This window comes from Somniosus microcephalus, chromosome 13 (assembly GCF_052327205.1).
Source record: "Somniosus microcephalus isolate GS21.2 chromosome 13, FLI_Smic_1.0, whole genome shotgun sequence".
NCBI lineage: Eukaryota > Metazoa > Chordata > Chondrichthyes > Squaliformes > Somniosidae > Somniosus > Somniosus microcephalus.
Genome location: NC_140999.1, coordinates 134,725,909 through 134,752,427, shown reverse-complemented (window position 1 = coordinate 134,752,427; position 26,519 = coordinate 134,725,909). Strand labels below are relative to the sequence as shown.

General features: G+C 42.6%; 1 protein-coding gene across 1 annotated transcript in view; it reads left to right on the top strand.

Annotated features, from left to right (window-relative positions):
- The first annotated feature begins 571 nt into the window (after window positions 1-571).
- LOC147108605 (docking protein 5-like) overlaps window positions 572-26,519 on the top strand; it is a 171,135-nt gene continuing 145,187 nt past the window's right edge. Inside the window, exons 1-4 of the mRNA XM_086005285.1 lie at window positions 572-710; window positions 1,787-1,901; window positions 4,896-5,015; window positions 17,093-17,282. Coding sequence (XP_085861411.1) covers window positions 4,931-5,015; window positions 17,093-17,282 — 275 coding nt within the window. The 5' untranslated portion in view covers window positions 572-710; window positions 1,787-1,901; window positions 4,896-4,930. The remainder of the gene's footprint in view (window positions 711-1,786; window positions 1,902-4,895; window positions 5,016-17,092; window positions 17,283-26,519) is intronic.

Sequence of the window (26,519 nt, the reverse complement as noted above, 5' to 3'; positions counted from 1 at the left end):
GAGTTTGGTGGCCAGCTTGTTGGGGACGATAGTGTTGAATGCTGAGCTGCAGTCTATGAACAGCATTCTGATGTAGGTCTCTTTACCATCTAAGTGATTCAGTGCAGAGTGTAGAGCAGTTGTGATTGCATCCTCCGTAGATCAACTAGATTTTGAACCATACACAGTAAATTCTCCTGGACAGTCAGTTTGACTGATAAATGGTCACACTCTCATCCATTGTTTCTATAAAGAGTGGTTTCTATATCTAAAATGTAGGCAGCATTTTGTATGTGCGAGGTGTTTTGTTGGAGCTTGTCAGCACTTAGCCTGACCAGATTAGAGTGGAGCTAATGTGTCGCTGGCACAGCAGGAAGCCGTGATCGAAACTGAAAAATCAAGAAGTAGGAGTTTAATTGTCTGCTGAAGTCAAAGGTTTCAGTACTTAATGAAAATTAATGAGGGCTGTACCTGATCAAGGAACATAAATTTAAGCTGAAGCAAAGCCAACGCTTTATTTTCACATGATTTAAACTAGACAATATGTTCAAGAAAAATATTCATGTATCCAATGAAAATGAAATAACTGATGTGTTTGGAATCTAGGTAAAGTATACCTTTTCCTGAAAAATGAGGTATGTGGCACAGAATATATTAACACATGATTAACACATTCTGTCCTTTCCATTGTGAACTTTTAGGTGCAAGGGCAGTAAACATCACTTCAACGGGTATGATAATTACACATGACCTTTTCGTTCCACTTTCAGTGGCACCATTGTACCACTCTCCTGTCTCACTAAAGATATATTATTTAAAAAGAAAAATTACTCCAATAGATTTCAAATGCATCATCTCTCAACAAAGTATGATAAAAATAGAACACATGACAGCATGATTTATAACAGCTATCTGGCTTGTGATGAGGATCTCATAACCCTGATGAGCAGTGGGATCTGATGCCACTCAATAGCATAATTTGTATTAACCATTGTTCCTACTGTACCCATTCTCTTAGACCAGAGGTTCCCAAACAATTTTTGCTGAGCCCCCCCCCATTATACGAAACAGTACTTTTGCATAATTAAAGTTAGTGTAGATATTGCTGGTAACCCAGAATATGTCAGCTGTTTTGTCACTTTAGCTGTTTGAATTCTGCTCCCTTGCACCTTTTTGAGTTTTAATATGAAGTCCAATCATGTCATTAGATCTCACTGGCCAGGAAATTGTTTGGTCCTTCTCCCGCTTTGTAACATGACTTTACCGGAAGTGTGGCAGAAACTCCATTTACGCGTACAAATGTGGATCCTGCCACATTTCCTGCGGGGTAGTGCTGGCAAATGAGGAACAGGTCTGAGGAATTTTCTGGCCACTATACCTGCTGTCCTCCTAGTGCCCCCCCCCCCCCGATAACCTCATCACAGCCCCCAGCTTGGGAACCTCTTGTCTCAACCCACAGGAATGATAACATAAAATGTTATAATGTAGATGTGCCCAATTTATTGTCAGATACAAAATAGAATAGATTTAATGTGGTTTACTAATGCACCCTGTATGCGATTGCTCTGTTTTCCATCATTCCTATTATAATTTTCTTTTCCCAGTCATCGAGTTTCCGAAGGGAAGCATTTGATCTTCACTATTTGGCTTGCAAATGTAACAGAATTATTCCCTGATAGAAATTGTACCAAAAGCTTTTAAAGTGCTTTTTAATGTCTCTGGGACTACATTCCCCTTTTTCCAGGAATAGAGAAATGGCTTCTCAGTAACAATTGGTAATCAGAACTGCAAAATGTTGATCTTTCAGGTAACAGACCTCAGTAATATAAAGAATGTGACGAGGCTACCAAAGGGCACTAAGAGGCATGCTGTACTCATCATTTTCAGTGATGATACTTCAAAAACCTTTGCCTGTGAGTCAGGTAGGTGTCACATACCTTTCTCAACTAATTGTGTGAGCTGTCTAAGTCGTAAGATAAATACTTAAGTCTTTACCATTATATTTGTTCACAGCTTTACCTTGGTTATCAAAGGTATCAAGATTGCAACTTTAAAAATAGCAAAAATAAAACATTATGATACACTGCACTAGCATCCGTCGAGGTGGTACATAGAAACATAGAAAAATAGGAGCAGGAGTAGACCATTCAGCCCTTCGAGCCTGCTCCACCATTCAATATGATCATGGCTGATCCTCTATCTCAATAGCATATTCCCACTACCAGCTGCAACGCCCTCCCTACCAGCTACTGCGGACTGCACCTCTTTTGTAATTCCCTCAAATCAGAGCCTTATGTAAACCTAACAAAATCTAATGAAACAGCACAGGCTGGTTACACAAAGGATAGCTGTTTCCAGTTTTGCTAATGTTCTTGTTTGAAGGCAAACAGCAAGATAAATAAGAGCAATAACACTCGGAAAATGTAGACATTTAATTGAATTATCATTTAAGAAGCAGGCAAGAGCGATAAATAAATAGGCAACTCTTTGGTCCTGATCATTCATTGGTTGTGGTGCTTGTGTTATTGGTGGGTACTAAAACTTTGGGGGGTGAAATTTGTCTTGGGGTGGCAGCTTAAAACGGGTGATAGTGAATTAGAAGCCCATTTTACAATCCGCCCGATTATTTCAGTGGAAAAGAAAAGCGGGCAGAGTGTAAAACGAGCTGCTGAGTTGCTGTCGCCCAAGACAAATTTCATCCCCTCGATGCCATGTTCTTTAACTTTTTTTCCTAGTCTCTCTCATTGTCCCACTGAGCAGCAGAAGGTGCTGGGTGCTCCAGTATGACTCAGAGGCCAGCTTGCTGAAGCTGTATGGTGTTCTGGTTAGCCTGCACCTTGAACACTCTACCATTCAGTTCTGGTCACAGAGGCACAAGGGAAACATCTAAGACCTGGAAGTAGCACTGAGAAGGCTTTAACGCCAATCCCTGGTGTCAGAGGACTTAATTATGAGGAAAATTGGAAAAGTTTCACTCATCAGTCTTGAAAGAAAGTGAATAAGGGAAGATCTTCTAGATGTATCTAAAAGCCTGAGCACTGTTTCAAATTACAGCATGGTTGTAGGGCAAATGGACATAGGGACAAACTAGTTAAAGATGAGGACCAATGTTGGAGAAGCACTTCTTCGCGTGAAGAGTGACCATTACTTGGAATACTTTCCAAGTAAAATTGTGATGGCAAAAACTTTACTTGATATATTGAGCCGTACAAATCGGGGAGGCCCTAGGTTTGTTTCTTGGACTTTCAGTTGGGAGAGAAAATATCCAGCAGGGTTCTGGTTACTGATCACTATGCAGTTATCCTTGCTGCAAAGTACATGCAAATAGAAGTCTGATGAAGAAAGAACAGGTTTAGCTTTAATGCTCTCCATGGTCTAATAGCCTGCTGAGGCTGTGTCTAGGCTTATAGATAAAGAATGGGCACTTTGGAAAAATAATTGAGGTGCGATTACCTGAAGCTGTACCCAGCACCTTACTAGAAGAGGAGAAAAAGCAGCCAGAGGCCAAAGGATGGATTATCATTCGTTGATCAAATAGTCATTAGACTCTCAAATAGTGCTCATTATACTGTCTCACAGCAGCACATTGCTGTGTGACTGGAGCGGGTGTTAGGCAACTACAACAACTTGCATTTACATATAGTGCCTTTAATGTAGTAAAATGTCCCAAGACGCTTCATAGGAGTGTTATCAAACAAAATTTGACACTGAGTAACATAAGGAGATATTAGGACAGATAATCAAAAGCTTGGTCAAAGAGGTAGGTTTTAAGGAGTGTCTTAAAGGAGGAGAGAGAGAGATAGAGCAGTTTAGGAGATAATTATTGGGCTTAGGCCATAGGCAGCTGAAGGCACAGCCGCCAAGAGGTGGTGCAAGAGGCCAGAATTAGAGGAGTGCAGAGATCGCAGAGAGTTTTAGGGCTGGAGGAGATCAGAAATAAGGAGGGGCAAGGCCATGGAGGGATTTGAAAAGAAGGATTTGAATTTTAAAATTGAGGAATTGCCGAACCGGGAGTCAATGTAGGTCAATGAGTTGGAATACAGGCAGTAGAGTTTTGGATGACCTCAAGTTTATGTAGGGTGGAAGATGGGAGGCCACTTGGGAGAGCATTGGAATGTGGTGACACAGTCAGAATGTGATTGTTCAGTCCGTGTGTTCATGGTGGTAACTCCGTTGATGCAGATTCATTCATATTATGTTGACTCCAGGTGTTACACTACAGCACACAATTAGATTCCTGTTTCTGAGAATCCGTCAGAAGCATAATATGCACCCCTCTTCATTTCAAAACATTATAACTAGAAAATACCTCCAGTCTTTCCTGGATTTATGCTGAAACTGGAATAAACCCTGCGGCTTAGTGGTAGAATAACAGCAGCATTAAGATAAAGCTAGGAAGTTTAAAGTTTTATGAGCCACAAATTTCTTTCCTTCCACAAATAACCTTAACGTAGAAAAGCAGATTCAAGTTCCCTTCAGTCACTAAGGATGGTAAGATAGCATTTGTTCCATACACTGTATTTATGCACATTTAAACTGTCAGATAATTGTCGAGGTGATGACGAGATCCTCTGAAGCTGGTCACTGCCCACCTGAATGAATGATGTGTCTGAAGGTAAACATTCACAACAAACTTTAGATTATTGTAATGCATTAATTAAAGGTTATTGGAGATTGATGTTCCCCAACGAAACAAGGAACAAAATTATGATCATGAAGGTTTCAGTTATTTTGTTCATTGCTTGGCCTCAGATGCAAACATAATTCCTAAAAAAAAAAATAGCTCCAATTTGGAGTCAGACGTTTAATGTTTTGAGGTTTTTCTGGCTTGTGAAGTAAAATCGAGGTTCTGCTGACATAGCTGCAGAAGGTATATTCCATAGATCACATCACTTGAATTCTGTGTGCTTTCATAGAGCTTGAGGCAGAGGAATGGTGCAAACTCCTACGTATGGAGTGTCTGGGAAGCAGAGTCAATGACATCACGCTGGGGGAACCTGATTTGCTGACAGCTGGTGTTCAGAGAGAGCAAACGGGTATGTATCACTTGCTAGCGACAGCAGCTATGATATTTATTTGCTGCTCAAAGGCATCTAGTGGAATTTGCAAAAAAGAAAAAAAAATAGGAGTGTTTGATCCTGGATTTGGGGGCCCTGGCACATGGCAGCACAGGGGTGAGGATGCTGGTGTTTGGCATATTTGGTGGGGCGGGGGGGGGGTCCTTTGGTCTGACATTACTGTGGAGGGAAAGCCTGGGGTATCGTACAACTACGTAGGGGAAATCTGAGGCTAAGGGGGTGGAAGATGGGGTTTGGTTCAGTGGTGGATTCTTGGTGTCAATCGGAAGTGGGGAATGTCACTGCCCAATCGTAGCACTGGGTGAGGGTGAGGACATCCCATGTCTGGAAGGATGGCTTTTAACTTTGTAAGAGAGCTCAGTAAACATTAGGTTTAGTGTTTTATGATCGGTTCCTGGGAGTGTAACTCTGTCTGTCTCGCTTTCTTCACCTCCCATTCTCTGATTCAAGGATGTCCATAGGTATCAACACAAAACACGCGATAATCCTGATAATCAGAAGATTTACTTACTTTCAAAATTCAACTGATTTATTTAATTTAAAGCAATTCCAATTAAAAAATGTAATAAACACCTTGTGTCTCCATTTCAACTTCATACGCTTTCTTGAGTTTAAAAAGTATTTATAGTTTGAAACCCAGAAAAGTTGTAACAAGTGTATAGTTAGTACATGGCCATGTATTTTTTTGCAGGGTGGGCTCCACACACACAGGCATGTGTGCACACATAGCCTCTAAAAATCAGTCAATTTTATTCAAATATAGCTTTTGAAGATGTTTCTATAGCTTCTCCTAGTCATTTTGAAAAAAAAAATGAATTTGTATTACAATGCGGTTTAAAGTTGAATGTAGACTGAAACATTTTAAAATCACAAGAGAGGATGTAGGGGATTGTTGAAACTCGAGGTAGATAAGTCAGCTTTCATCTCTGGGTTCTGAAGGAATTGGCTTAAACCTTGTGAGTACTCTTGAGGATATTTTTCAGCATTCACTGAAATCCCAGAAGATTGGAAAATAGCAAATGTGGCTTCCATCTTCATAAAAGGGCCGAGGGGTTAACAATAAAATTATAGACCAGCAAGACTTACCTACAGTGTTAGTAATGTGTTTGAAAAATATTATGAGGGATAATATAAGAATCTTGAGGGGGTATGAGGTAATCCGAGACAGTCAACCTGGCTTTAGGAGTGGGAGGTCATGCTTGATTTACTGAATTTCTTTATGGAGATGACAGACACGTAATAGGGTATTACATAAGGCCCAAGCCCATGGGACAGATAGGAATGTATTAAAATAGGTTGGCAAATGGCTGGTTGAGTAGTAGTTCCTGGCCAGGCTGCTGGTTGGCAGCCAGGTATCAGTGGAATGTCACAAGGTTCAGTGATGATTTAGAGGAAGGAATTGTGTCCAAATTTGCAGATGATACCAAATAATAAGTTCAAAAGGATCTTTACAAGCTTTATTAGTGTATGGAGAAATGGCAGATGCAATGTTATACAGGGAAATATAGGCCTGTGGCGGAACCACCAGGGGATTACGGACAATTGTACATAATTCCTTTTACAGCAATGTAGTACAGCTGGGGGCTGCACCTTTAATGTATCTGTTAACTGTACTAGGGCTTCTTTCCTGTACTCCGCGTGATGATGTCATGCCGTCCGTCACGTGATCTCTCAATGGCGGGAAGAATGTGATGACGTCTTGACGTCAGAGCTCGGAACCTGCTAGCAGTTGAGCTCGGAACCTGCTAGCAGTTGAGCTCGGAACCTGCTAGCAGTTGAGCTTGGAACCTTCTAGCAGTTTCCAGAGAGGCTTTCAAGCAGACCAGACCTATTTGAATTGTATCCTACAGTTTCCTGTACAGCTTCGTTTGTTCAGTAAATTTTATTGTTTTTGATTTTCTGAGTCGATCTCAATTCTTCGGCTAGGAACCCCAGTTCCTACATTGGTGACCCCGATTTCTTTGAACAATTTTCGTTGAAGTTACATCATGGACACGAACGCCGCCACCCTCAAACTGCCGCAATTTTGGGAGCAACAACCGGCCGCGCGTGGTTTTTCCAGGCGGAAGCCCAATTTGCAATCTGGGGAGTAGCAGCGGATTCGACCCGTTATTATTACGTGGTCTCCGCCCTCGACAGTGCCACGGCCTCGCGGGTCATCAGCCTCCTCGAGAGTCCACCGAATGATGGCAAGTACGAAGCTTTAAAAGCACGTTTACTGCAGATTTTCGGTCTGTCCAAGTCGGAGCGCGCTCGCAGACCTATCTCCATGCCCGGCCTCAGGGATTCAAAACCCTCATAGCTCATGAGCCAAATGCTCACGCTTTTGGGCTCGGAATCACAATGTTTTCTGTTCCGCAAGCTGTTTCTCTGTCAACTACCAGAGCCGGTACAGATGGCCTTGGCCAATTCCGCGATCACGGATTGTGCTGAACTCGCCACGGAAGCGGATAAAATATTCACCATCTCACAACAATCTTGTGCAGCCACGAGGCGCCCATCCCCCACAAGAGCGAATCCGACTCCTCCTCCTGCAGGCTGGTGTGCATACCACGCTCGTTTCGGCACGAAGGCCAGAAATTGCCATCCGCCCTGCAGTTTCTCACCAAAAAAAACCTACCTCAAACCAGCGGTTTCTGAGAAGATGAATAAGGCCTAAGGGACGCGCCGGAGTTGCGATGGCCGTCGGATCCGCAGGGAAACTCCTATACATTACAGACTCCCTGTCAGGGCGACGTTTTCTCTGTGATACTGGCTCCCAGTGCAGTATCCTACCAGCGTCGAAGCTAGATCTTCAAGCTGGCGGTCAAGGTCTCCCCCTCGAGGCAGCCAATGGTGCGGCCATTCGCACGTTCGGAAAGCGTTGGGTCCAGTTGAGTTTTGGCGGCCAACGTTTTGTTTGGGAGTTCATCACGGCGAAAGTCTCACAGGCCATCTTGGGGGCAGATTTTTTCTGCGCAAATGGGTTTCTCGTCGACGTCCGACACTGCCGGCTAATCAGTGCCTCCACTTTTCACTCGGTCCCCTGCCACCGAAGCACCGTGATGTCTTGGTCAGTTGTCTGTGCAGTCCCATCTCCAAATGAGTTCTCTCTTCTTCTCAGTGAGTTCCCTGAGCTCACCAGGCCCACATTTACTTCTTCAGTCACGAGGCACGGTGTGGCGCACCACATTACAATGACTCATGGCAAAGAAATTCGTCTGGAAGGGCATGCATCTCGACGTCCGTGACTGGCCCAATACCTGCGTGAGTTGCCAGAAGTCCAAGATACAATGCAATGTTAAGGCCCCAGTCGCCATTTTTCCGGTTCCGGAGCGTCGATTCGACCATGTGCACGTGGACCTGGTTGGTCCTCTCCCTTCCTCTCACGGGTACACTCACCTCCTCACCGTGGTAGACCGCACCACCAGGTGGCCAGAGGCAATTCCTTTGGTTGCCACCACAGCGGCAGACGTCTCCAGAGCCTTCATCTCATTGTGGGTAGCTCGGTTTGGGATACCGGCTGACATCTTCTCCGACCGGGGGCCTCTATTTACCTCTTAGCTTTGGAACGCCGCAGCTCAAGGTTTGGGCACCAAGCTTCATCGTACCACCGCCTACCATCCACAGGCGAACAGTCTGTGTGAAAGATTCCACAGGTCCCTTAAAGCCGCACTGCGTGCTAGTCTCCGTGGGCCTAGTTGGGTGGACAGGCTCCCTTGGGTGCTGCTAGGTCTTCGCACGACGCCTAAGGACGGCCTGCATTCTTCTTCAGCAGAGCTGGTTTACGGCCAACCACTCAGAGTGCCTGGTGATTTTCTTCCTCTTCACACGGAACCCTGGTCCTCAGCTCAGCAGCTCGTCAGCCACCAGGAAGTGGCTAGGAATTTCATCCCAGTGCCTACGTCGCATCATGACCTGCAGCGCTCCCATGTCACGGTGGATCTTAAGAGCGTAGAATACGTGTTCATTCGGCAGGATGCTCGCAAAAACCCGCTCAAACCGCCTTACACAGGTCCGTTCCACGTCATCTCGTCAGGTGACGTCGGCGGTAAGCCTGACCACATCTCCATCGACCGGTTGAAACCGGCGCATCTGGATCTGAGCGAACCAGTCGTCACCGCTCAGCTGCCTTGTCGTGGTCGTCCACCGTCGACTGCCGGTCCAGTACAGCCACAGTCATCAGCCGAGTCACCAGTGCCCGCCTCACCGGGTCGACCACAGCCGGCCACTACTTCTCCTCTGCCTGCGGCGTCGTCCCAACCACAGCCAACGGTCAGTTCGTCTTCTAGCGCTCCATTCCAGCTGCCGGGGTATCACAGTCGGTCGGACAGACTCGTCAGACCCCCTTCTCACCTTACCTTCTCTGTTAAAAGCAATTCTGGGGGGGCGCATGTGGCGGAACCACCCGAGGATTACGGACAATTGTATATAATTTCTTTTACAGCAATACAGTACAGCTGGGGGCTGCACCTTTAATGTATCTGTTAACTGTACTAGGGCTTCTTTCCTGTACTCCACGGGATGACGTCATGCCGTCTGTCACGTGATCTCTCAACAGCGGGAAGAACGCAATGACGTCATGACGTCAGAGCTCGGAACCTTCTAGCAGTTGAGCTCGGAACCTGCTAGCAGTTGAGCTCGGAACCTTCTAGCAGTTTCCAGAGAGGCTTTCAAGCAGACCAGACCTATTTGCATTGTATCCTATAGTTTCCTGTACAGCTTCGTTTGTTCATTAAATTTTATTGTTTTTGATTTTCTGAGTCGACCTCAATTCTTCGGCTAGGAACCCCAGTTCCTACAGGCCCATATTTTCCGATCGCAGGCCTCCCGTGGGCGGAGGCCTGCGATCTGGAAAAATCTGCACCCTTACCTGAGGGCTCCCAGGATGCGCATGCTTCCGCACCTGAGCCTCACCAAACTTGAAGTGTGCAGGGCCCACGTATCCCAGGGGTGCATGTAGTTTGCAGCGTCCCTGGGATCATGGGGAGCCAATCACGGAAGGGAATCTCCCTTCATACATTTGACAGGAAGACCTGTCAAATATATGAATGGAGATCAATGAAAAAACATAGTAAAACTTTAAATAATTTTTTTTTTTAAATCACATTTTTAAAATGACTTGAAATTACAATTTTAAACAAAAATCTAATTTTTTGAAAAAAGTAGTTCAAGTTTTTTACGGGGCTAAAAATAAACTTCGCTTTTTGTAAAAGTATTTTTAAATGATAAATCAGTGAAAAAAAAAAGATATATTTTTTAATTTTTTTCAACTCTTATCCTGGCAGAATTGTAAGGGCTTTCTGCGGGCGGAGGGTCTCCAAAAAGTGGAACTATCTGTTATGTCCGTGTGTAATTGAGACACGGACTGCAGGAGTTGGTTGTAACAGGCCCTTGCTGAGTGGAGACAAACTGGAACTAACTATGCAAAGTTACTGCACAGGCTTACATACAGGGGTGGTCATTACTGGTACTGCAGTATACAGGGGCTGCAGAATATAGTTCCTTCTGCAAGTACATACACTACAATTCCTCCCCTTTTAGCTAAACAGTACATAACATTCAATTAATAATTAAATAACATATTTACAATTACAGTTGTCATATACATTAGCTGAAGTTAAGAAATTATAAGTTCAGTCTTTGAGGAGGCTTCCTGATTCTGTCTGGATAACGCCTCTTTGGGGTATCAGGTTCTTCTGGCAGAGTTGATTCGGAATCAACGTTGTTGGGTTCGTCTGCTTCCAATATTCCCGATTCTGAGGTAGATGCAATTGGTACTTCGGTTTCATCACCAGGTGTATCGGATCGTGGTGTGGAGTTGACGTTTCCCAGTGACTCTAGAATCTGGTTAGCATGGCGTCTTACAATGCTCTCTCCAACGTCCACGGTATACATTAGAGGTCCTTGTCGTGTACAGATCGTTCCTGGCTGCCATTTCTCTGTGCGGTAGTCCCGGGCCAAAACTGGTTGACCTATCTTAAAACTCCTGGTCGGCCTTTCGTTCATATTCTGAAACTGCCTGTTTTCCACATCTCTTCTGATGTTTGGCTTAACCAAATCCAAGTGGCATCGTAGTCTTCGATTGAAGAACATCATGGCTGGAGTTTGGTTGGTAACCGCATGTGTCGCATTCCGGTAGGCAATCAAGAAGTTATCCACCTTGTGTTGTAGGGGTATGTCTTCATTACACATTGCCTTGATAGCCTTCTTGAATGTTTGAACGAACCTCTCAGCCAATCCATTGGTGGCTGGATGATATGGGGCGGATGTGTAATGCTTAACACCATTGTTCTTTAAGAACCTCCGGAACTCTTCAGACACAAACTGTGGTCCATTGTCGGAGCAAATCTGTTCAGGCAGCCCATTTCTGGCGAATATGGTTCGTAAGACTGTGATAGTTTTTTCTGTGGTGGTTGAGGACATTTTTATTACCTCTGGCCACTTTGAATGTGCATCCACCGCAATTAAAAACATCGAGTCCATAAGTGGACCAGCAAAATCAATGTGCACCCTTTGCCATGGAGATGAGGGCCACTCCCATGGATGTAGAGGGGCTTGTGGTGGGGCGTTTTGGACCTTCTGGCATCCTGTACAGCTTTTGGTCATCTCTTTGATTTCTCTATCGATTCCCGGCCACCACAAAAACGCTCTGGCTAAGTTCTTCATTTTTACCCCTCCCAGATGACCCTCATGAAGCTCATTGAGCACTCTACCCTTCAATTTGGGTGGAATTACTACTCTGGATCCACACATCAAGGTTCCTCTGCACACTGACAGCTGTTCTCTTCTCGGCGAGAATGCTGGCAACAGTGGTTCGCCATGTGCTGGCCATCCCTTCACCGTTAAATCATAGACCCAGGAGAGTGTCGGGTCATTTCGTGTTTCCTTTTCTATGTTTGCATTCGTCACAGGTAGACATTCGACTATGGTCGAGTGGAATATCTCCACTGGATCCACTGCAGGTGCTTCTTCCACCGTCGGCAACGGTAGGCGCGACAATCCATCAGCATTCCCATGCTGTTTAGTTCCTTTGTACTCGATGTCATATTGGTGTGCCCCTTGGAAAAGGGCCCACCTCTGTAGCCGTTGTGCTGTCATTATCGGGACGCCCTTCTGAGGGTTGAAAATGGAGACAAGGGGTTGATGATCAGTTAGTAGAGTAAATTTCTGACCGTGCAGGTAGTGATTGAACTTCTTCACCCCCCACACCAGGCTGAGGGCCTCTCTGTCAATCTGGGCGTAGTTACGCTCGGTTGAAGTTAACGAGCGTGACGCAAAAGCTATCGGCCTCTCTGAACCATCAAGGAATTTATGTGACAGTACCGCTCCAATGCCGTAGGGAGACGCATCACACGCCAGTCTTATCGGTAGTGATGGGTTGTAGTGAGCCAATACTTCTCTTGAAGTGATTAGGTCTTTACTCTTCTGAAAGGCCCGCTTACATTCATCGCTCCATTTCCATGCTACTCCAGTTTGTAGTAGGGCGTTCAGTGGGTGCAGAATTGTGGACAAATTCGGCAAAAACTTATGGTAGTAATTCACCAATCCGAGGAATGACCTCGGTTGCGACACATTTTCAGGCGCTGGAGCCTTAACTACCACTTCAATTTTGTCAGGGGACTTATGTAACCCCTCTTCATCAATCACGTGGCCACAATACGATATCTGTTTCTTAAAAAACTCGCACTTGGGGCGATTGGCTCGTAGCCCATGTTCTCTTAGTCTAGTGAGCACCTGCTCTAGGTTGACAAGGTGTTCACTGTCATCTTCACCTGTCACTAGGATGTCGTCCAAGTAACACTGAGTCCCCGGAATCCCTTGCAGAACTTGTTCCATCGCTCTTTGCCATATCGCCGGAGCTGATGCTACTCCGAATACCAGTCGATTATACTGGTAAAGACCTTTGTGAGTGTTTATCGTGAGATACTTCCTAGAGGATTCTTCAACCTCCATCTGCAAATATGCTTGTGCTAGGTCAATTTTTGTAAAACGCTTCCCTCCAGATAGTGAGGCGAAAATATCTTCTATCCTCGGGAGAGGATATTGTACTGTGTGAAGGACTGGGTTCACTGTCACCTTGAAGTCCCCACAGATGCGAACCTTCCTTGGCTCCTCAGACTTATTGTTTAACGTTTTCTTCATGACAAGAATGATGGGTGTCGCCCACTCACTCCAGCCTACCTTAGATAACACGCCGGCATTCTCCAGATTCTCCAGCTCTGCCTCGACGGCTGGGCGAATTGCATATGGTACCGGTCTTGCTTTGAAAAACTTGGGAATTGCATTCTCTTCTATTATTTATCGAGGCGGTTACGCCTTTAAGAGTTCCCAGTTCTTGTTGAAATACCTCTTTGGCGTTAGCTAAGATTTTTGACAATCGTCCAGGTGTGACGTCGTCATCCTTTTTACCAGCCACCGTCAGTGCCTGAATGGAGTGCCAGTCTAAACTTATCTTTTTGATCCATTCACGTCCCAATAACGGTGGTCCACCATCTTGCAGTATGTACAGATACAATTTCGGTATTTCTTTGCCGTTGTATTCGACAGGTACCCTTCTTTTCCCTCTGGGGTATACTTTTTGCCCTGTATACATCTTCAAGACAATGGATGTCTCTTTCAAGGGTATGTGTGAGTATAGCTGCTCGTAGTCTCGTCGATTCATGACGGTCAGGGCTGACCCTGTATCCAATTCCATTTTGACTTGGAACACTGCTATCGTGAGGGTGACCCAAATGGTTTGGTGATCCTCTTTTGCGATTATGTTGTGAAGTTTGAGACAGCTTAGTCTCTTGCTCCCGGATTCACTTTCGCTCATCTGGTGTTCGGAACTACTGTCCGTCATCTTTTGTACTTTCCTGTACTGTTCCTTAGTAGCCTTTTTGTTGTCATTAGTCTTCTTCCCAGACCTGCAAACTCGTGCAATGTGTCCCATCTTTCCGCATTGCCTGCATATTTTGTCCTTGGACCAACAGTCCTTCTGGTCATGGGTTGTTCTGCCGCAGCGATAACATTTTTCCAGTCCCCATGTCATTTCGTGGGTGCCGTATTCCTGTGGCTTTTGCTGTATTTCCGCAGCTCCCCTTGCTGCTGCTTCATACGATACTGCCACGCTGAAAGCCTTATCTAGTGTCAGCTCTTTCTCTGAGAGTAACCTCTTCTGGGTTCCTTCACTCAGGAGTCCACAGACAAATTTGTCTCGTAGGGTATCTGCCAGTCCTGCTCCGAACTGGCAGTGCTTTGATAGCTTGCATAGTTCCGTAAGGTAATCAGCATTGCTCTCATCTTTATGCTGATTTCTCCTGTGGAATTTAAATCTTTCTGCTATCAGCAGCGGTGTAGGATTTAGGTGTTCCTGTAGGATATCAACAATTTTGTTAAAACTCTTCGCCATCAGTTTGGCTGGAGTAATCAGGTTCCGCAATAGGCCGTACGTTCTTGCGCCCATTAAGTTTAGTAGTACCGATGCCTTTTTCTCATCGGCTACTTCGTTTGCCTCGCAATATACTTCGACTCTTTCCACATACGTGGTCCAGTCTTCTGTTGCATTATCGAAGGCAGTGATATTGCCAGCCTTCGGCATCTTGGAAATCTAAGATGGCGCCTCCCGCGCTTTGCCTTCTTCCCTGATTTAACAAAATGGCGCCTCCTGCGCTTTCCGTCTTCTCCGCTGCTGCTAGCGCTGTTGCTGGCGTTTTATGCCTTGGTGACGATGCCCTATGGTCTTCGCGCACTTCCCCCCCATGCTGCTGCTAACACCGCTCTCCGCGGTTCCTGTGGCAAACTGCAGCTCCTTGCGGCTTTCTGCGCTTCTAATTTCTTTTATTTCCCCGTCGTCGGAGCAACCCTGCGGGACACTTTCCTCCCTCTTCTCGGGTCTGTACGCTGCCCGGCTTCGTAGCACCGGCCGCGCCCTGTGTGCTCCACCCTCTCTCTCTCTCTCTCTCCTCTTCCCGACAACACTGCTCGGCCCCGTTGAAAAGCCACCCGATCGAGCTCCAGCCCGCCGCAGCCCAGGAAGGATCAGTGTACTACCTGCCACCAGCCCGATTAGCTGGAACACCATCGACAGGATAACCAAGCCCCGCTCTCGACAGCCTCTCCTGCAAATCTTTCACTCCGATGAATCAGAGGCGGTTGCCCACGGTTGACGCCCGTTTCTTCTGATTGTTTTATTTATTTTTTCTTTCTTCCTTCTGGCCTCGACCTCTGACAACTTTGCTTCAGGGATGGATCCCCATGAGGTGGTGCAGACTGTAGGTAAGGTCGGATCTGCTCATCGCCAGTGTTATGTCCATGTGTAATTGAGACACGGACTGCAGGAGTTGGTTATAACAGGTCTTTACTGAGTGGAGACAAACTGGAACTATGCAAAGTTACTACACAGGCTTATATACAGGGGTGGTCACTACTGGTACTGCAGTATACAGGGGCTGCAGAATATAGTTCCTTCTGCAAGTACATACACTACACTATCCGCCCGCAGAGGCCCTTCTCCAGGGCTGCTTGACAGATGGGAAATGCTGGTTTTCAACGTATGCACTGTGCATGCCTGAAACCGGCATTTCCGATGTCCCTATGGGCGGGTACACAGTGCGAACCCACCCATAGTGATCGGAATATCTGGGCCATAAGGTTATGAGATTTGGCAGATTGATGTGGATTATGCATTAAATGGGAATGTACTTGAGGTATTGGAGCAAGAGAGAGATCTTGGGGTTTTAGTGGACAGGTCTCTAAAACCATCAGCACAATATTCCCAAGTTGTTAAAAAAGCAAATAGAATGTTGGGTTGCAAACCAAGGGTATAGTACATAAACCTAGAGATGCCATTTTAAAACACAATTTTCCCTGGTAAGACAACACCTGGAGTATTGCGTGCAGTTTTGGTCCTGTTTCAAAAAGGATATTCAGTTATTGGATGGAGTACAGAGACGGGCTACACAAATTCGAGGAAATGATGTATGAGGAAAGATTGACTCCACTGGGTCTTTTCTCTCATGAAAAGCGAAGACTGAGAGAGGATTTGATAGAAATATTTAAAATTATGAAAGGTTTGGATAAATTGGATTCAAGTAAGTTTTTTTGCTGTATAAAGAATTTAAGTGCAAGAGGCCATATTTGCAAATTAAGGACAACAAAAGAAAATAGGAAATGCAGGAGGAACCTTTTACCTAAAAGGGTAGTAATTATGTGGAACAGATTATTGGCATGGGTGGTGGAAGAGGAAAGCTTAATGGGTTTCAAGAATGAACAAGAAGGGTTCTCTTATCAACAAATGTGATTCAAGGTTGTTAGAAATGCATCAAGGGAATACCATGCATAGGTGGGCTGTATAGTCTGAAGGTCCTCTGCCTGAAACTGTTGCTATGCAGATTTTTGTTAGACTGCTTCTCTTTTTGTCTCTATCATTTGGCTAGCTAATACTTATGGTGCATCCTGGGAAATTGTACTTACTGCACATACTCAAACTGCAGGATCTTCCTCCAGCTCACAGAGTCACTGCTCTGGCCAAAAATAGGAAAGACATAAAAGACTATTCAGTGTATAAATGTAATCATGTGTTTGTGAATTTGCCATTATAAATATTAACATAGGTGGTTTCAATGTTAAATGTTCACATTAAAAGCATAACTCAAAAGTGTGACTGAAGAGGCAAGATTCATAGACAGATAATCTCAATGCTTGATCTCAGATCCCTGATCTTGTCAATTGCCCTGAAGACATTAAATAATAATATACCCACTTGCCACATATCCCAAGAACCTACACCTATATGTTGTATGTAATTTAGCATAAGCTGGAATGTCCTTTAAGAATATAGGACATCTCCGGATTGATTCCACATTTATAACTAGCTCAAACCTATGGGTTCAGACAATGCATAAACTTTCAGTGTGTTGGCACCTTGTTACTAGTTGTGTGTTATCCTGTATGAATATCATTCATAGGAACAAATAAAAGTATATAGTATAGTGTTCTTTCAAATGTAATAGAATTCTCACAAAAGGCAGATGCCATTGCTGTCTCTAAACTGTTTGGTTTACCTTTTCCAGAGAGGTTCAATGTATATTTGATGCCATCTCCTAATCTGGATGTACACGGGGAATGCACTTTGCAGATAACATATGAGAATATCTGTCTTTGGGACATCCACAATCCCAGACTAAAGCTGGTCTCTTGGCCTCTCAGTGCACTCAGACGATATGGACGAGACCCTACATGGTTCACCTTTGAAGCAGGCAGGTAAGAGGACATTGTTGTCATTTTTCCCCTTGCTCCTACGAATGAAGATATTCTTTAGTTTGTGGTCTGTTATTTAGTTATGAGAATAAAATGTTAGTTGAAGCTGCTTCATTAAATAGATATTTTAAATAATACAGTTGTCACATTTTATGCTCAATAAATTGAAATGTTGAGAAAATATATAAATATGATCAGATATTGTAGATCATATAAGATCAATGTGAATGTTGTGATTGGCTAATATAGCACTGTAAATATTCACCTCAGAATATTGAGATGATCACTGATTATCTCTTTTGTGTTAATGCTCTTTAATAACAGTAGTATTAACTGTTATTGTAGTTTAAAATTCCACTGAGGTGCTATCATGTTAATGAGAAACATTTCTTCAGTATATATCTATTTGCTGTAATTTGTATCACTCTATGATTGCTGATGTATAATTTTAAAACTTGAGATTAATCTTGTAATTTGTAGCATAGGCAGATGGAATATCTGTATTGTCATCACTGCATAACTCAAGTCCAACCTTATGGTTATATTTTCACTTCTCATACTTTCCTTCCTTACGGCCTGTCTGAGCTGATTTTGAAAAGTTACAAGTTTGTGCCAAATTCATGAGGAATATTTTGTTCACAACAGTCTTGAGTTTTCAGGACCTTACTTCCCAGCGAGCTCCAGCGGTAGGTCGGCAGGCTTGAAGCCAGGATCATCTGGTCCTTTCTGTCTGAGTTGTCAGGCCAGATTGGAGCTGATTTTCAAGCTGGCATCTACAGGCGGCTGCGTTTGGTCCAATCTACATCAATTTATATCATGCAGCTCAATTTCAAGCAGCTGTAAATTGGAAATAAATCCAGTTACATCTACAATGTAATCAGTATAGACAGAGACGGCGCTCATCCCAGGTTACATGGAAAAGAATAACTACATTAATTATTGATAATCTCGGGATGCTCACTTGAAACTGTGACTGTTTCAAAAGTCTACAAATCACCTGAAGCTTATATGAGACTTGAGCATGTCAGCACGGAGGAGCAAAATTCAATTCTCATGGCAAAAGAACCAGAGGGGAGATGAAGACTTTTTTTTTAATTACACAACGATCTAGAGTGCACTGCTTGAAAGGATGGTCGAAGAAAATTCAATAGTAACTTTCAAAAGGGAATTAGATATATACTTGAAAACGAAAACAAAATTGCAGAGCTATAGGGAAAGAGGAAGGGAGTGAAAATAATTGGATAGCATTTTCAAAGAGCCGGCACAGGCATGATGGGCTGAATGACCTCCTTCTGTACTGTATGATTCTGCGATTGTATGTGCTTTGATGCTCAGAACATGGATATACTCTGTTTCTTCATCTACTGACTGACTACAGTCATGATACGCAAGCGCTTTTTCACTATGGCAATCTGTGCTTTCTAACTGTGTGAAGAAGGAAACAGAAGCAAATATACTATTTTGGCTCACATTAGCTTTTTATTGAGCTTAATATTAATTAGGGCACATCATCCAAAATAATGTAATGATTCAAAGCTCATGCCTATCATATAATAGTAATACTGCACGTTCAAAAAAAATGAAATGTAAAGTCTAAATGTTGCTCCAGGGTTAGTTTTGTTTTGACATTTAACTGCCACAAAAAGGAATATGGTCTTTCAGCTTTTGATCTTTCATGTTCAAAGTCTACCTTGACTTTGGAAAAAAAATAAACATGTTCTATTATTTCCTTTTCCATCTCTGCTCTGTGCTTGGAGATTGAGACAATTGAAACTGCAGTTATGGCAAATAGAATAATTGAAGTCAAACATAAAAATGTGCTAGATTGCATCCTTGCCAGTAAAATGATCATTTTTTTTTGGAAAGATGCCCTTGAGCCTCTCAAAAATTCCAAAAAACTGTAACAAGCCAAATGCTATCACATCAGGGAGATTATTGTTTTGATCAGCATGCAGTGTGCAATTTTATTACAAAAATGTTCTAATTTACTTACCTGCCATTTGAAAGGTTTATTTTCTGAATATTATCTTTCACTATGCCAGAAGGGATTCTGCTATGAATTGTGAAGCGCTAAATAAGAAGGAAGTTATGGCTATACAGACAGTTATGTTTTCAGTAGCTATGACTTTTGAGACTCAGCACTAGCATAATACAGCATTTAAAAGGTTGCTATGTTCCATGCACAATGTTGTCATTCCCCTCACAAGCTCCCGCCAGTCTAAGTGATAAATTGGTTTTTGGTCTACAATTTAGTGATAAAATATCGTTCTGTCACATTGCAACTATTCTCAGCATTACAACAACTCTATGAATGTCGCATGTAAATTGAGTCAAAGTAAAACGAGTCACTCCAATATCACCCCGGCTCCAAAGTACAAGCACACTAATATGTACCCAAGACATGGTGCAGCTTCAAATCTGTGATGAAAGCTGCTGCCAACTTAGTTTAGTTACAAGTTTGATTTTTTTAGTTTTTATTGTATTCACAATGGATACGTAAACAATGGATCCAAAAAAAAGCATGTCAGTTGAAGAAAATTTGACCAAACTTTATTAATAGATTCGAACGTTCTCACTGGAGCATCTGTGAGGGGAAAAAGTTGAATAAAAATTGCTGCAAATTTACCCCATAGGGTGAGCAGGTAAGAAAATGAATTGTAATCCATCCATAGTGACATTTGATTTATATCTGTACACTGAACTTGTATTTTCCTCATGGAAATTTTGCCTGCACAGAAATTATTAATATTCAAATTGCTTTTTAATGAGTTTGGTACCTTTTGGGTGGTCGCTTTCAGAAAACTGTCAGCAACAGCAATTATCAGAGATAAATGCATTTCCAGTGGTCAGGAAATTAAAAAATAGTATGTTACAATACCGCCCTTTTCTCACCTGTCTTAGGGCAAATGCTAAAACCTGCCTCATTTAGGTGATCCTTCAGCTATTTGTGATTTTATTTTTTGTTATTGAAAAAAGGCACTTTTTTCTCCCCCGTTATTGTTCATGAAGAAAAACTAGTAATAGATTGAAGCACATGGTGATAGCAAAATGGAAGCAACCGCTTCTAATAATTGTGGTAACACTGTTACAAAATGTATGTCTGAGATCAGAGGTGCACATTTACAAGAAAATCTGAAAACACTGACATTCTGCGCAGTTTATCAGATATATTATCAAAATAGTGGAACTTTCTACAACGTGCGCAACACTTCAGAGAATATGATTGGAATGTAATACAACAGAATAGGCATGCTAAAATGTAACCATTATTATATCAGTTAAAATTTGCACCCACATAAATTGTGGGTGGTTAACTTAAAGACAGTCAGGTATTTTCCCACAGAAAGGCAGAGATAGAAGACTTGGTTTTAAATTTCAAATGCAAAATATAAAACCTTATTCTGTATCATGGAAGAAAAAGTTAAAGTTTTTTTTCTAAAATCAGTATACATGTTGCAAATGCCTCAAGCAAATCCAATGATATTGGTAAGCAGCCTAAGGGGAAAGTCTCACCTAGGGAAATCATTGCTGCATTTGTTTGTTCCTCCTAAAATGCGAAAAATTCAACACATCAAGAAACATATTATTCAACAAGCTAAGCCAAACAACCCCAGATTTCAAGGAATTGGATGATCTGTCAAAATTGAGATTAGTCCTAGGAGAAGGAGACAGACCATACCTTGGGGCCAAATATGTAACAACATGTCACAACCTGAGGACTGTTTAAAATTAAGACTGTTTAAAATTAATATTGAACGTACCAAATGAAGTACAAAGACTGTTTAAAATTAATATTGTTTAAAAGTAATATTGTATGTACCCAACAAATGTCAAATCGATTGACACCTACAGAATGTTGGAAAACTGTACCTTTTTGCTATGTAAGCTTTGGCAATATGGTTCTCTGTAAACTTTCATGCCAATAAAGCATTTTAATTGGAATTGGAATTGGAATTGGAAGAAGCTTAATTTTGAAATAAAAATTTTCATTTTTGTGTAAATATTTAAAGATAATTTTTTTTAAATGTTTGGCGCAACCTTTGTACAACAACCAAAGATGCCCTAAAACTTTACAATAGTTGTAAGGATTAAAGCAAGGGCCCGATTTTGCGGTCAGTGGCGAAGTGATGGTGCTCGACGCTGACCTTGAAGAAAGCTGCCCACAAAGATCTAGCAATCTCTGGTGTCGATTTCACCCCTACCGATGTTAATTGAATCTGGTGCCAAGTCTAGGGGATCTCCAGTTTCACCATCATTACAACAGCAAATTCTGGGCCATTAAGTTTAGCTAGAAGTGTGTAGAGGGAAACTTGAAAGAAATGCTTACAATGGCCCAGAATTTGCGGTTGTAATGATGATAAAACTGTCAGCATTCGCCATCATTACTTTGTAAAACTGACAGCAACTTCTGGAATCTGCACATGCGCATTTAAATGTGGAAATCCTGACGTTGCTGTCAGCGATACCCTATTCCTCACAGGGTGCGCTGTTGCTGCCGTTGCAGATGGAAATCAATTAAAATCACTGAATTGACATGAACATCACTTTTTGCACTATTCACACTGTAAAACCCCTTAAAGTTAAGCTTGTTGAATGAAGTGTAAGTGATTTTTTAACGGTGAACTAAGTCATAATTAGTGCTGAACAACCTCTCTGGCCCTGAAACCGAATTTTATATTTGTGGAATGTCAAATTTCTCCATTATGATAAAAATTCCTAGATTTTTTAAATTGTTAAAGTTCATTTATGATATTTCAGCTTCAACCTTAATCCCTTGTGTATGTCCCAATCTTTATTTTGTTCTCTATAAAATGATGAAAAAGTGAAGGATAATCAGCACTTTTTACTTCCTGGTTTGCTATCTGTGAGTTTTCTTCAATGTGATTGGCTACTTAGTCTGCTTGATGATATCAACGATGCTGGACACTAGAGCTCCCCTATAGGTGATGACAGAATGAAATTAACATTTGGAAAGGTGAAATCCATGCCACAGAGATCATTGGATCTTTGTTGCCAGCTTTCTTCGAGGTCAGCAGCAAGTGCCGCCACAAAATCCAGGCCATTGTTTTTCTTACAATTATCTTGAGCTGAACTTCAACTACTTAGCCAGTTTTGTCATATTTCTATCCTATTGGAGCAATCTCTTGTAACAAATAGAGGGAATAGTCTCCTCTATTTGCTACTTGTAGTAGTTATAAATGCAGGTATGAAGAATGTGGCTGTTATTTTTACTACAAAACTCAAGTGGAGGAAACATCCCCCAAAGTCTTTAAAATTGGAAATGAGTTGCACTGTTTCAGCCAACGAATTGGAGGTGGGGTGGGACTTATGGCAGGATTCACAGCAAACAGTGTATTTTACTGCAAACAAAGCCTGTTGAAACAGTGTGCCACAGCAGTCTACAGAGTCTATTTAAAAAGAATCTCTATGAACTAGAGCAAAGAGAACTCATGACTGAAACTGCCAACAAGTTCTCCCAATAAAAGCCAGGTAATTTCTCCAGAAATATTCAGTGAGTGGAGGAGAGTTGCATACAAATTATGTCATCAGTCCTGGTCACTTACAGCAGTGTGGTCTCCAGGCATGATTGACGGGGGAATTACCCAATCCTCACCGTTCTGTTCAGTATCCATTCTGTTGTGATCTCAACACTGAATATGTTTAGCAGTAGCAGATTTGTCAATTTGCTTTTTAATGTATCAATTCACCTTGCGTTTTCATGAATAATTTTACGGTTTAGCTGCCCATTATAGAAATGGAAATTAAGTTCAGACGGTTTGTGTAACAAGTGGCCAATTCACAAAACTTGTTTTATACCCGGGTGTGAAGTTAAATATCTACTCCATTATATCCAAGCTAATGGTATGTCAATGAATAACTAGCACCAAGAAGAAATAGGTGTAACATTAGATTTCATTCTGTCATTGCTGTTTGCTTATTCCAGTGCAGTTCATCAAGATTGATGTCCAACTGCTTCAGATTTATAGCCTTTCTTCTTCTTCTCATATACAGACTATTAATTTTAAAACAAATGGAGAGATTATTAGTGTCTTTAGTGACTACCTCATAAACAGAAACAAATGATTGTGAGCTCTATCCATCAACATTGTAATTCTGCTGAAAAGTGGGCAATTATGGTAATAACTTGCAAAATCTTAGGCTGTAAACAATAACAACAGCGGGATCCGACATGGAGATGACAGAGTTTGTCACGATCCTTTCACTTGCAGCATTTCTGAAGATTTAAAAAAAATCATGCTGGTCAGATAGAATGTGAATATGAAAATCAGATAGAATGTAAATATGAAAATCAGAATTGATTCAAAAATACTGTTATCAGAAAGACTGCAGCATACTTTGTACAATCCATATGGTACACATTCAGTTGACAAAAAGGAGCATCAGGTTAATTTTGCCTTCAAATAGTAGGATGCACATATTAAAAGCTTATTGATAAATAAACACAAACAAGTGGCACAAACAGAATATTCAGAGAGGTTATAAGGTTCCATGGGTATTTTAAACTTGTTACCTGACCCACACAATTGACTCCTGACTTTGATATTTGTAAGTTAGGAGGTTAACTTTCTTTGTGAATACCTTATAGATACTTCTGGACATCTTCCATTGAGTCTATGTTGGTAGTCCTTAAATTGAGCCATGGGTGAACCAGTTCTCCATATTGCAATAACAAAATCATGTTTTGTATTTATTAGTGATAATTTTTGTTCCCACCTCAGTTCTAGCTCAGCTCAGTTCTGCCATGCTATCTTATTCATCCCACATCCATGTGCTGCTGTTCCTCCTCCTCCTCCTCCATAAGGATAGGATGGTATAGAGAGGAATGCCCATGGGGAATGCCATACCTTCTCCAGAGTCATTGAGTATGTAGGGCGCTGAGAGAGTTGTGAGTCAAAAGATATAGAAGTGGGTTGAGACTGTGGATGGGGGTTAAGTGCAGATCTCAGTGAGCAAAACTGTGGGAAGAAATGGGTTGAAGAACATCTCTGAAGCCAGAAGTCAGCAGGCAAAGTTTGGGGGTCCCTTCAAAGCTCCCAAACTCCTCACTTCCACCTGAATTAGATGACTGGGGGAGCGGCTGTGGATATTTTATATGGGTCTAACTTTCCCAGAGTGCAGTAGAAGCAGGAAATTCCCAGGCACAGAACCACCAGGTAAACGGTGCTCCTCTGTAAATTAGTCCAATGGAGACTGGGTGGGTGGTTCATGAAACCTGCCAAAAAGATCGAGGATTAATGGCACAAAGGATGCATAATGTGCTAAATGTGAATTTCCTCGATCCTTTTAGTACAATGACAGCGTAATAACAATACAACAGCTGAAGATAGTGAGAAAATTCAGGGCCAATATTTCTAAAAGTTTTACGAAAGGGAGCAATCCGTTGAGTTATCTTTATAGCATTAAGGCTGCTACTGACATGATATTAGTGTGGTTCGGTTTGGATAAATCTTGGTTTATTATTCCCAGTTTAAGAGGAACTTTCTGTTGGAAGCATTTATTACCAGGAACAGGACCACCACATGCAGACCACAAAAATAGCCTCAAGAGGGACTGTTTGTAAAATTTGGCCAAGAATAAGTAAAGATACAGGGAATGGGAGCAAGATATAAAGATGATTTTCCCACAGTCATCATTGTGGAAGGATTCTGACAGAAGGCTTCAAGACAAAAAGTGACATATCTCTTTATCTTGCCTTTAACATGCTTACAGTGTTCCAGACTGGAATTCCCCACAGAGGCATTAGATTATAAAAAGCTGAGGGAAGCAGAGCTGCAATCTTTCTCAGATTCTTTCCTCTGAACAGGGCAGGGCATCGGCTGATGAGGATTGGCTTCCCAGACTGTGCCAGATACAATGAGACACATCCTTAAACGATAATAGTGTAATTATGTAACTGTAGCAGATACACATTTCTTCAGCTGGTGCAACTGCCATAGATATTGATATAAGCCAAGAATAAAGAGACCAGCTCATTACAGATGTCTGGAAAATTTACTATGCACTCCACAAACACTAACCTTGCACAAAATATGAACGACAGACCTTATTTTTTTTAAATTTCTCCTCTGGATGCAGATAACACTGGCATGGCTGCATTGCCCATTCCTCATTGCACTGACGAGATTGGGAATACACTACGGGGGAGGATGGGGGGTGGAAGGGAGTCTTAAACTATCCCGCCTGGTGGGAATGGGGTGGACACGCAGTTAATATAGCTGGTCAAAGGCTTATTGCCTCGCTCTTGCTCGATTCCCACCTGTTGACATTTTAACTGGGCGGTTTTTTTTAGGCAGCTAAGGCGCTCGCCTGACTTTTTCTACCTGTTTCATACGGGCAGCAGGACCCAGTGAGACCCAGGAGTTAAAATAGCTTAGGCCTCAAACTGAAGACGGGGCGGGTTTGATGACCGCACCGCCCCCACCCCCCCGCCACCCCCCACCCCCCCAGCTCCTGGCTAAAATCCCTCCACTGCGTAGGACTAGAGTCACGTGTAGGCCAGCGATGGAACGCGTGGCAGATTGCTTTCCCAGATGGACATTAGTGAACCAGTTGGGTTTTTCTGACAATCCAGCAACTTTCATGGCCTTTTCTTATTCTGATATCACCCCACAAATAACCAGATTTATCAAATTCACCAGCTACAGCAGAAACTTGCATTTAAATAGCATCTTTAACATAGTAAAATGTCCCAGGGCACTTCACAGGGACATAATTAGACAAAAAAGGAGGAGATATTAGGACAGGTAACAAAAAGCTTGGTCAAAGAGTTAGTTTTCAATGTCGCAATTTCCTATGGTGAGATTTGAACTCATGGCGGGGTTGGTGTGAGGGGGAGAATTTTTACCTAAAAATGCAAGTGTGTTTGGGAGTGGGCGGGTGGCTAAAACTGATGAAACTGACAGCGGTTCGGGACGACAACTCGAACCCGCCGAGTTCCGCTTTTAACTGCAGCACTTTCGGTTGCATGTGCGAAACTCCCATGGGAGAGGCAGGTTAGCAATTGAAAAATGTTGAGGCAATTATGAGCTGCACATGTTTCCCAGAACTCGCCAGTGAAAGCAAAGTGCGATGACGGCGCGAATTGAATGGGCTGACAAAATGACAGGCAAACAATCCTAGAAGTACTCAGATCTCACACTAGCTTCCTTGCATAAGTGAAAGGCTTTTCGAGAGTGTGCTTTCACTACTTGGCAGCTAATTTCCACTATGCTGGAGTTC